The sequence below is a fragment of the Labrus bergylta genome, chromosome 9 (assembly GCF_963930695.1).
Source record: "Labrus bergylta chromosome 9, fLabBer1.1, whole genome shotgun sequence".
Taxonomy (NCBI): domain Eukaryota; kingdom Metazoa; phylum Chordata; class Actinopteri; order Labriformes; family Labridae; genus Labrus; species Labrus bergylta.
This window is the reverse complement of record NC_089203.1, coordinates 15,453,465-15,465,513: the sequence shown is the minus strand read 5'-3', so window position 1 is coordinate 15,465,513 and position 12,049 is coordinate 15,453,465. Positions and strand designations below refer to the sequence as shown.

The following is a 12,049-nucleotide window of genomic DNA, read 5'->3' as shown; positions in this document are numbered from 1 at the left end:
GTGTGTGGGTATTTTTGTGACCCTCTCATCCCATCTTTAGTTGCTATGGATACCCCAAAGGAACACAACAAAATGATTAAAACAAAGCCACTAAGATGGACAAGGCCATGTATTTATATAGCACATGTCAGCAACAAGGCAATTCAAAGTGCTTCACACAAGACGTCAAAAAGACAAGAGAGAGGGGACAAGAAACATTAAAAAGAGAGCACACAATCCAAAACACAACACATATGGACAATTTTGAAGCAAGCTTGAATTAGTCATACATTTGATATAAAAGCATTGAGTTGATGTTAGTCCAGTATAACAACAATCGTTCATGTGGTCTTGAATAAATGAACAGCTCTTTAACACGTTATATGTAACACTTTAAAAATAGAATCCTTTAGAATGATAGTAACACTATTTTGAATGTGGCCAGTGTCATCTGATAGCAATTATCATCTTTGAGAAAGAAAGCAGTAGTAAAGGATTATCAGGTCATCTCCATGTGCCAAAGCCCTTAGAAAACTATTGTGGTATTTTTCTGTGTCTGATTGTAAAGTGCAATGAAACCTTGTGAGTGTTACATAGACATGAGGAAATGATCTGTGCGTTCTGGGGGTCTTGGGTGGGGGATTATGCTAAGCATAGATGCTAAGGTATGATTCAGATAAGGGGTAGAATGGGGAAAACGCCAGTTTGATAATGTGGCAATGTGTCCCGGAATCAGCACACCCCCTCAACAGATTAACTCTCACCTGACGAACGATGATGGAGTTGATGATGCACCCTTGCATGTGTTTGCAAGTGTAAGGTCACATGCACATAAGATGTGCAAACACACACTTACACGCACATTACATAAAGGTCAGAGAAGTTTGGTTGAGTACCCTTCTTTTTTGTCTTCCAGCTCACAAAGTATTCATCACTTCCACACCTTACTTGCTCTCACATTTCCTTCCTCCTCTTTTCTCTCCTTTATTTTCTCCTCTCTGACGAAAGCTCCCTCAGTCATAGTTTACAACAGATTAATCATTTCAACACACATGCATTATTGTCTTGAACAGCCTCATTACTTTAGTACTTCTCACTTGTTGAATCTTTTCCACATTCTTACCTTTTAGGTGCTCTTATTAAATCTGAGGACGCATTACCCTGAAACAACACACTGACTTAATCCATAGAGGGAAAAGTATTACCACTGTGCATCACTTTTGTTTGACTTGTAGATCAATGTTCTAATGGAATAGTTATGAATTGATCAAACTGATGAAGGCAGGTTGTGATGCAGACATCAAGCATTATCAAACACCATCAAACATCTGAAATATTAAGTGTGATATAACTGAAATATCACGGCTGTCTCCTGAATGTTTGGCAAAATTGAGCTTTGCTGTTCAAGCTTTTGATGCAGAGTTACATTAGGATGGTGACTGATATTAGGAGAATATTTCACATTATGACTGATACAGTCAAGGTGATTTAAAAAACAGAGGAATGCAGCTTTGAAGCTTTGAATATTTACCTGCACTACTTTGATAATGCACATCAGAAACTTTGATCGTGACAAATGTGATTCCCCTCTCGTACTTCCGAATTGCCTTTTCAAGGCAGAAGTGTAGGCGTTTGCCCTCTGTGCCTGAAAGCAGCTGCCTGGGTGGTCATGGGACACGTTTTTCCACTGCAGTAACATAAGCGGGCCATTAGCACAAACAATTTCTCAGAAGTCGTCAGACTTTGATGCTGTGCGCTTATCACGCACTGTTTCTCAGCTAATTCTATATCCTATTTTTATGCCTCTGCCTTCTTCCATCCTTTTGTGCTTGTGTTCCATTCAAGCTGTCACGGTCTTTATTTGAACCCCTATCACTTCTATCTCTCTCTCTCTCTCTCTCTCTCTCTCTCTCTCTCTGTCTTCTTGGCACACATTCTCCACACATGGTCATGCTTGTCTTGGCCAAGCTTGTATGTTTGATCAAATGAGTTGGCGTGTTCACTTGTGTGTTGCTGGTGTGTTTGCTGACGTCCACCATCACACATTGCTTATTTATAGAACTGGGACTCAGACTTTAACGTCGAAGGCTTCATGAAGAAAATGAAGAAGCTAATTGTTTATCCTGAAAGAAGAAAGTAAAATGAACAAAGTGTCTTTTCTTGAAACTTTAGAAGAAAATAATATAGAGTATGACAATGCAGGGCTGCACCCAACAATTCATCCATAAATGATGACCTTCATTTGCTGCCCTGTTGCACAGACCAGCTCTCTTTGTCCGTCACATGGAAATATGAGACTAAAAGGTTGTGAACCTCTGAACTGCATATAACTCAGGAAACTGATAAGGACAAAAAATGAGCGAGACCAAACACAGAGATCACAAGATCATCTGACTACCTGAATAAAAGACTTTAAGGAAACAATGACTTCCACTTATCGAAGCCACTGAATGAGCCCCTGTTTGTGTTCATCTGTGTCACTGGATAAAGTGGTATTAACAGAATAAGTAGGAAACCTACAAAAGTGCTTTACAGAATACCCAAAGGGGAGTTAAGGGATAAAAAGTTGTTGTTTTTTACTTTTTTATGCAAATGGTACCAAGCTGTAGAATGAAGACGCAGAGTTTGAACAAGACTCATCCAGTCTTGAGTCATTTGGAGGATTCAACAGGAGAAAGAGGTGAAGACAGGGCGCATCTGTCCATCTCCGACAGTCTGTCCAGTCCTCTGAAGGTTTACGTACGTGGCTAAAAATACACTGCAAAAGCAGATGGTGATACAAAGAGCAGTTTGTTGAGCCTTTGTGTCTGCTCCGTGTCACATAGTCGGACACACTGATTGAAAGACATATTCATATGCTAAGATCTCAAGAGTTAGAGGGATGGCAGATCAAAGATGAAGTGTGGGATGGTCGTTAACAAGAGAACAAAAGAACTATGATTTGATGAGCTCGTATGAGTCAGTCGCACCGCCTCGCTCTGAGAGGTTGTATAGCCCTCTTTGTTGGCACAGACGCAGCTTGTGACGTCCTTTAGACAATTTGGTTGGTTGCCCAAAAATGTGACCGCCATGTTGTTTGTCGTTCAAGACACAGGAATTTGTGTTGCTTTTTTCCGGTAACACCATATTTGATCTTTGTATTGGTGTCCAAACAAATCTGTCTGTTGCTCTGCAGTGATTGGCAAAATTGAGCATAAATGCAAAAAGTCTTGAATAGTATGAGATGCTTGACAGGCACTGTTTGGGGAGCTGATGAACAGGCTTTAAAGAACTTTTATATTGCAATGATAAGATCGGTTTTGAGTTATGGTAGTCATGTCTGAAGGACTAGACAAAGTACAGGCCCAAGCATTGACGTTCTGCTGTGGGCAGCAGCTAAATCTAAACCTTTTTCAGGAGGAAGTGGGTGAAATTCTGTTCAGCTAAGGAGAAAACATTTCATGGCTAACTACTGGGCAAATCTGCCCTAAAGGAACTACAACCAAAAAACCGGCTATAGACATGATGGGAAAGCTGCTAAATCAAATAAATGTGTAGTGTAATTTCAAATATAAATGAGGAATTGGGAAAGAATAATTGGCTCATCAGTCAATTGGTTTTGATAACAGCTGTTCCTCCATGGCTACTGCCACAACCAACAATTTGTTTTTCCATATTGGCGAAAGTACATTCAATCAGGAAAACAGTTCATGTATAGGCGTATGTGAACACTATAGAACTATGGCCACTATGTTCAGATTTGAGCAGACGGATCCAGCAAGCCTAATGATGGAAAAACAAAGAAAGCACATGTTGTTTTTATGTTATTTCTTCAAATAATGTCAGTGTGCTCACATCTGTCAGTAGTCTCCCTCACCTTACATTATATGTCAGAAGTTTGTTGATGACCAACAGCTTTTAAATGTCGGCACTATGACTGATTACGAGGTGATATAATGATAGAGATAGACGCCCAGGCTTAATTTCTACACTTTACTCATTTACACAACAAATGTGTGCAGGTGATGGAGATGTGCTGAGTAATGAGAAAGCAAATGATTTCTCATCCAGTTCCCAGATTTACTTGTCCAAAGCAGAGACCTGGGATCAGCACCTTACATAACCTGGACAACTGGACAACAACTTTTGAAAATATCTGCACAGGAGCCTGCTTGTCTATACTATATAGGACAAGTAGGCTCCTGTGTCTGGCATAGACTGTAAATATTGGTCCACAAGAATCTGACAAAGACTTAAAAAATAAAGAAAAACGAACGACAGAGGGTAGCATTGCGCATTTGATGCTTCTATCCTACCGAAGAAGAAGATAAAGCCCAAATAATAATAATCACAGTCCTGTCCTGATACGCGCGAAACTTTGGTAACAGCAATGGCGTCTTCTGCAGGTGGGTCTGTATACTTACTAAAAACGTAAACATATCAGATAAACGAATTTCATCTGACATTTTACTGAAACTCTCGGACACAACTATTAAACGAATCGGTGTTCAAACCAGTCAGTTAGGCCTGTATGAAATGAAACGCACATTTATCACGTGGTTTCAGGTTGTCGGGGGACAAAGCGCAAAGCGGAGGTCCAAGCAGAGGAGGAGAAACCATCTGTAGAGGAGAAGAAAGACAGAGGAGATGAGGAGATTGTCCAGGAAGGCCAAAGGGTGGTCATTGAACACTGGTAAGTCAATTGCTATCACATTACATTCATTAAGAACTCAGATGCTGACTATAGAGCTCCAGATCATTTGTAAGACTCATGCAAACCAAATGTCTCATTTTTTATTAAAATGTAAAAGTAGAAGTTGTTGTCTGTTTCCCTTTAACTGAATGTTGGATAATTGATTATCCTGATTTATATATCAGCATACCTTCAGTGTCATTTTGAAAACAGTGCGTAGAATTAAAGACCTAAAAAGATGGCTGGATGAACCTGGTGGGTCTGTTATTTCTTGCAGTAAGAGCTGACGAGTGTATGGGCGTAATGCTGAGGAGGTGAAATCTGCCCTTCTAGCTGCCCACCCTGGACTTACAGTGGTTTTCAACCCAGTTAAACCTCGTAGGAACAGCTTCGAAATCTCTCTGCTCGATGGAGACAAAGGTGAGGAGGGTCAAAACAAAACGAGAAACCCCAAATAAGTCCCCCAAGAAAAGGTCAACAGTCTGGTGTCTTCCACAGAAAGACGCTGTACCTGGTTGGCGGAGGTGGCAGGGGTTGTACCCTATGTATATTAGGTTAGGGTGTATATTCATATTAGGATTGCATACACTGACATTTGTCATGCATCAGCTGTGTTTTCTCTAGGTTTAAAGTGTTGGTGGGGGGGTGGGGGGGGCATGCCGACATGCCGACACGGCAACACGACGACACAAACACTTGAAGGAATCTTGGTGTTCATGCGTTACTTTTAATGACAGCTGTCCTTTTCTATCGGAAAGGTATCCTTAAATGACTTCTTTCCCTGATTTCTGACTCTATCCACTATCCTATCGCTACCATAAATGCACAAAAAGCCCAAAAATAAATCGCCCCCCTAATATAATGCTAGGGGAAACATTGCTTCAGGATTCATCAGGTTAGAATCAGTGTACCATGTCCAACCACCCAGTAAACTTCCATTAAACTTCATATTAGGTTAGGTTACACTTAAAGTAGCTTTATATTATAATTATGCTTTGTTCTCCAACTTATTTTAGTTCTTGTTCACAAACTACTTTCATCTGACCACCTTTTCCCTTCACTTTTCCATACACACACACATACATGTACCTCTTCTCTCTAAATATCAGCAGTTTGATTTCTCTTGACTTGTTTTTCCTGTTTCGACAGAGAACATGCTAAAATGGTCAGAAAATATTTTCCACGTGTGGGAAACACAATATTTAATATGCCATTATGCATTTTTTTTGGCCCTTGATAGCTACAACTGCATGTGATATCGGCAAAAGCCAGTAAACACTGGCTAACGTTAACCCTGCTCCCTGCACGAAGCTGACCTTAAGTGATCATTTTGGGTGACATAATAAAAAGTACTGCTGATGATTTTCAGAGGAGCCCACACAGCCTAGAAGCAGACAGAAACAGAAAGAGGCAGTAATCTCATTAAGATCTGGACCTTGAAAATTCTGTGTTTTGTAACAGTATAATCAGGACAATGACATCTATTTCCATGTATGCTGCAGTGATGTACAAGAGAAAATAAATTCTTCTGATGGAGGCTTTCAAACCCCCTTACCTGATGGTGCAAACTTTTAAACGCCAACTATTTTATTATGTAATTGTATTCAGCAACGCATTGTTCAGTACAAAGAACATTTTAATCAACTTTGGACTTTGCATTTGTGCTTTAAAAAGGTTTCCTCTGTCTTATTTCTAAAGAAACATCACTGTGGACTGGGATAAAGAAAGGTCCGCCTCGTAAACTGAAGTTTCCACAACCTGATGTTGTAGTTGATGCTCTACAAGAAGCTTTGGAGGCCAAGTAGGCACTCTGTGAAGGTTTGTCATGATTTAAGATTCAAGATTAAAAAAAAAAAGAAAAAAAGAAAAACGTTATCGTCTATCACATGGTGAAAGAATTAACTTTGGTTTGAGGCTCGAAGAACACTAAAAACACTCACACCCATTATACATGTAAGGCCTTAAAGGTTGACTTTTATTTTCAACTTATTCTCCTTTCAGTGGCATAATTAAAGTCCTGCAATTGCCTTTTTTTTCATGAAATTAGAGATTGGTGTTCAATATTTGTCTGGATTCCATCACATATATACAGTATATATATTATCCTCAAAGCCAGTGTCATAACCTGCACTTGGCTCATGTCTTCACATTTGAATGAGTCACCAGCTGATGGGAGAGGACACTGCTTGTTAGTCTGAGCTCTGACGCACATTCATCATGCACCCGATACATTAAAGCTAACAGCTTTTTATGTAACATTTTAATGGCAGGCCAAGTACGGTTAAAGTAGCAAGGGTGATAATTGATTTTAATCACCTACTTGTATTCAACTTAACACTCATCCTTTGAAAAAGTGTTGTGTATATTTAGGGCTGTAGGAACTTTGGAAGGCATGGGTTACTATAGGGGATCTGTAAGAGACGCTGCAGACTTTAACAAAAGCTTCTTTTTTTTTTCTTTCATGCAGCCAAATGTTTCGGGGATGTGGCCAGTGGAAGCAAAATGATGAGGAGGGACCAACGAGATTTTCTCTGTCCCCTCTCTGATGACTGAGGCTCCAGCAGCTCACATTCTCTGGTCAAATGGTGACACCTAGTGGAGTGTCTTTCTCCCAACACATTTCTCACAAGCGCAGTCCTGCTGTTGTTTCTTCAAGTGTCCGCCCCCCCCCCTCCATTTGTCAAACGTTTATAGTTTCTTTGTGTCTGTTTTTGTTCAATAAAGAGTTTGTAATTTCTAAATCATTGTTTTTTATTTAAATATATATATTTATGTTTCTGGAGATTTGTTGGTAAGAATAATATATTTATTTCAGAAACAATATCTTCCCCCGTTTAAAGGAATGACACGAAACTCCATAGAGAGCTTTCTCTGCATTAAGTTGGATGAATGAAACAAAGTATTCAGATAACTGACCTTGAAATGCTCATTTAAAACTATTAAGGCGCTGGCTACATCCAGAGTTGCATTTGTGAGTAGTCCATTTGCTTTTCTGTGTCTTAATTACGTTCAAAGCTCTGAGATAATAGTGACCATATAGAAGAAATGTAAAGATAGAGAGACTTGCATTTTCACTTGAGAGGGTTATTTATTTAATGAGTCATAGGTCATACTGTATACTTGCTCAGCTCGCTCGCTCTCTCTCTCTCTCTCTCTCTCTCTCTCTCTCTCTCTCTCTCTCTCTCTCTCTCTCTCTCTCTCTCTCTCTCTCTCTCTCTCTCTCTCTCTCTCTCTCTCTCGATTGGCTGCAACGAGTTTGACGTAATCATCCTGCGCCCTGGCAGTACGGTTTACTCTGTTGAGTGTTGGGACGATTCATCCATCAGCGGACAATAAAGTCTGTAAGTTGCTGCACTCGTAGACTGTATTATGACAACGTGTATAGTTTTTTGACATTTGAAGCGATTGTAGCCCTTTTTTTTCTGCCTTTATGCCAAACTAGTAAGGCTGAGTTAACTCATTGATAAAGTTGATGTGTTCGTGATCAGTGATCACGATTTGTTAGTGTTTGTCGATAGAGATAATTATGTTAAGAATTCCTGATTAAGTTCATATTCTAGATCTTTTTGACTCACTGTTAGTACATTTATAAAGACGGTGCTAAAATGTAATTATTTAACTCCTGTGTGTATTTTCCAGGTTAATGTAACTTGTTCTTTGTCTTGCCAGCCATGGCGACAGAAGGTGTGGAGAAGACGAGTGAAGATGCTCCGGCAGCTGGGAAGGTGAGCACCCGGTTTGACCTGGAGAAGGAGACTGAACTTCGGTTCGAGGTGGAGGCGGGGGAGGCAGCAGAGCAGGTGGACCTGGAGCTCCTCACAGGAATGGCTGAGGTGTTTGGCTCAGAACTGAACCGCAACAAGAAGTACACCTTCGGACCAGGCTCGAAGATCGCAGTTTTCACTTGGCAAGGTTGCAGTGTTAATCTTTATGGGAAGCCAGAGGTGAGCACCAGTTGAAGAGAGTGTGAATGTAAACACCCCCCCCCCCCCTCTCCCCCACCTCCCCCTTCCCTATATTAGCTTACTGAAATATTTCTTTAATCAGACATATCACATTTAACTCTGTGTGGGTTTGTTTTGATGGATGAGAAGCTAAAATAAAAAGCATTTCTCAAATGCCACAGGTGGCTTATGTGTCCAAGGATACTCCTATGTTGCTCTACCTGAATACACATGCTGCCTTGGAACAGATGAGGAAACAAGCAGAGCGGGACAATGAGAGGGGGCCACGGGTAGGTTTAATTAGAATCCATTAAAGAGTCTTCATTTACAAGTTAGTCAGGTCTTATATTATTATTATTATTATTATTTCTATTGATATGATTAAAAAAATCCCCCAGGTCATGGTGGTGGGACCTACAGATGTGGGAAAGTCAACAGTGTGCCGGCTGCTGTTGAGCTATGCTGTGAGGGTTGGTCGGAGGCCAACGCTTGTGGAATTGGATGTCGGACAGAGCGGGGTAAGATAAATTCTAGTTCAAATAATAATCATGGATGCAGCGTTCATAGAAACACATCATCTTTAATTCATGCAACAACAAAAAAAAAACTGAGTACTGAATCTGTTTTATAGATATGATATATATATTTATGCCACTCTTTCTGCTTAAGATAATTGTTTCAGATTAAAAGCAACACATGCTTATGAAGCTTGCTCTTTCAACAAATGCACAACATTTTTTGATAGCAGACAATATGAGTTGAATAGTGAACACAGTTTCAACAGTAGTAAATATAAGGAGCTGAATAATTTAAAGCACAGGATTTTTGTGCAAATTTGTGATCACAAAATATAAGATAACCCATTGACAGTAAAGTTAACAATGAGTGAGCAAAATCAGACCACAATTAAAATCTCATCCCCTGTTGATATATAGTGGAAAATAAATTCTACTCCTCAGGTTTCTGTACCCGGTACGGTGTCTGCACTGTGCATTGAGCGTCCAGCAGATGTGGAGGAGGGCTTCTCAGTCCAGGCGCCTTTGGTCTACCACTTTGGCTCCACGACCCCAGGGACAAACATCAAACTTTACAATAAGGTAAGAAAGGAGAGATTCTGAATGCTTCACAACAAAACAGTATGGAGCCAACAGCCCACTTTCTATCTACAGGTTCAGAATAATGTTATCTTTTTGCATTTGTCTCTCCCCACATTCATCTATCCTTTTCTTCCCACATGCAGCTGACATCACGCCTTGCCGAGGTATTTTCACAGCGCTGTGAAGTGAACCGAAAGGCCAGTGTGGGAGGCTGTATCATCAACACCTGCGGCTGGGTGAAAGGCTCTGGATACCAGGCTCTGGTCCACTGTGCCTCTGCTTTTGAGGTGGATGTGGTGCTGGTGTTGGACCATGAGAGGCTCTACAATGAACTCAAACGAGACCTCCCTCACTTTGTGAGGGTTGTGCTCCTACCCAAGTCCGGGGGTGTGGTGGAGCGCTCTAAGGAGTGCAGGCGGGATACCCGGGATGAGAAGATCCGTGAGTACTTCTATGGCTTCCGTGGAGTGTCTTTCTTCCCTTTTTCTTTTGAAGTTCGTTTCTCAGATGTCCGCATCTACAAGATCGGCGCACCATCCATCCCAGACTCGTGTCTGCCTCTAGGAATGTCTCAGGATGACACACAGCTAAAGCTGGTGCCTGTTACACCAGGAAGAGACCTCACGTATCATGTGCTGAGTGTGAGCAGTGCAGAGGACGGAGAGGAGGGTTCAAAAAAGGGTATCGTGGAGAGTCCTGTATGTGGCTTTATTGTGGTGACTTTTGTGGACACACAACTACAGGTGATGAAAGTGTTGTCTCCAGCACCAAGACCACTGCCCAGACACACTCTGCTGATAATGGACATCCGCTTCATGGACATGAAATGAGGTTAACCTTCAGGGGAGAGGGGAATACACACATAAGACAACGTTAGGGAGGGTTTCTGATCTTTTTTTTCCTTTCTTTTTTTTTTTTTTTTTTTAAGTACAGCTGGATTTAGTTTCCTTCTGGCTTGTTTGTGGGTTTTAATGACAGAAAAAAATAATAAGAACCTGCTGTTCATGATAAGACATTGTACAGGAAATTGGGCAATTTGTGAAAAGTAATGTTTTATTTGTTTCAGATTATATTCTTGATAATCTGTTTTATAAACAATTTGTTCTCTTATAATAAATTTTTAAAAATAACAAGTTTCTTGTTTTTGTTAATTGTAAATATTTTCCTATCCTACTTACATACACTGTAAAAATGTATTTCATAGAATGGTTATAAAAGCTTTGCGTCTCTGTTAACAAAGCAAAGAACGTTTGATAAATCCCAAGGTTCTATCTGAGCTATTAAACTTTTTAATAAACCTCTCCAACATTATAATGAATCCAAGTTATAATCAGTCTCCCTGTGGATTGGAATACATGTTCTACTTCATTTGTTTTATTTATCATGTAGTGTTCATAACTGTACAGAGTAAGTGGGGTAAAGGATGGTAAACTGTAGGCCATTTCCTGACTGTCAGTACCACCATTGCAGTAACTGTTTAGGGTAATACAATGTGAACTCGTTTGCTGTTGCTAAAACACCTGCCAGCCCATTCCAGAAAATCTGCATGTCTGTATGCATTAATTCACATGTCTCTTTATGAGTTATAAAGGCAAACAAGACCATCGGAACAATTATTATTTCTTTAATGTTATTTTTAATGAGGTTTTGGACAAAGTGATTGCATGCTGCAGAAACAGCCTTTAAAAAAAAAGCTCCACAGCAGGGATTCTCAGTGAGTTTTGTATTTGACTCCTTACAGACAGCAGGATGAGATTTTTCATCAAACTCCCTTCTTACACATGTACAGGAAAACATTAGAAAATAGATAAGATACTTTGTTCACAGGGTTTGCCATAATCAACTCAAACTAAAAGTTCCTCACATGCGCTTTAGATGCAAAGACAACACTGAACAATTCAAGATGGATTCATGTATAATAAGTATAAATATCTCAAATGTAATCAAACATATACTGTGGTACCTGACACATAAATCACAATATATTTGTGTCCTGATTTTAAGTTGTAGCATGTTCCTTTGTCTTGATTTTCTGCATGATTGCTCTAAAAGGGAAGGATACAACTTCATTGTAGTTATAGCATTTATGGGGGATTTGGTTTGGCCATTGTTGTGACACTACATGCTTCTGAAGCTTGGTAAAAACAAAAAGTCTTCCATGTGAAACTCATCAGTTTCAAGCACTTATTGAAGTTTTAGCATTGCAACTCAAAACCAAAACACCTGACTTGTGAAGTTTGTATTTAATTCTGATGAAGGGCATTTCATCAAAAGTAGACGTGGTTCACAAAATAAATTAAACAAAAACAGACTTAAAGTAAATATATAAGTAGCTCTCTGGAAGTGGTCTGTAGAAA

At 39.9% G+C, this 12,049-nt stretch overlaps 2 protein-coding genes across 2 annotated transcripts; both read left to right on the top strand.

Moving 5' to 3' along the window:
* The first annotated feature begins 4,215 nt into the window (after positions 1-4,215).
* On the top strand, positions 4,216-7,392 carry selenoh (selenoprotein H). The gene is made up of 5 exons (XM_020645863.3): positions 4,216-4,364; positions 4,525-4,651; positions 4,929-5,071; positions 6,350-6,469; positions 7,119-7,392. Exons 1-4 carry the CDS (start codon positions 4,349-4,351, stop codon positions 6,454-6,456), a joined length of 393 nt encoding a protein of 130 aa, XP_020501519.1. The 5' UTR covers positions 4,216-4,348; the 3' UTR covers positions 6,457-6,469; positions 7,119-7,392.
* A 441-nt stretch (positions 7,393-7,833) lies between these two features.
* Positions 7,834-10,825, top strand: clp1 (cleavage factor polyribonucleotide kinase subunit 1). The gene is made up of 6 exons (XM_020645839.3): positions 7,834-7,992; positions 8,321-8,595; positions 8,778-8,885; positions 8,994-9,113; positions 9,555-9,692; positions 9,836-10,825. The coding sequence occupies exons 2-6, from the start codon at positions 8,323-8,325 to the stop codon at positions 10,520-10,522; spliced, it is 1,326 nt and encodes a 441-aa protein (XP_020501495.1). The 5' UTR covers positions 7,834-7,992; positions 8,321-8,322; the 3' UTR covers positions 10,523-10,825.
* Positions 10,826-12,049: the final 1,224 nt, after the last annotated feature.

What these genes read in the sequence shown, in the direction of transcription:
- clp1 (XM_020645839.3), top strand. Translation starts at nt 8,323, where the DNA reads ATGGCGACAGAAGGTGTGGAGAAGACGAGTGAAGATGCTCCGGCAGCT. An exon ending in ATCTTTATGGGAAGCCAGAG is followed by an intron (nt 8,596 to 8,777) that starts GTGAGCACCAGT and finishes CAAATGCCACAG; the next exon opens with GTGGCTTATGTGTCCAAGGA. An exon ending in TGGATGTCGGACAGAGCGGG is followed by an intron (nt 9,114 to 9,554) that starts GTAAGATAAATT and finishes TCTACTCCTCAG; the next exon opens with GTTTCTGTACCCGGTACGGT.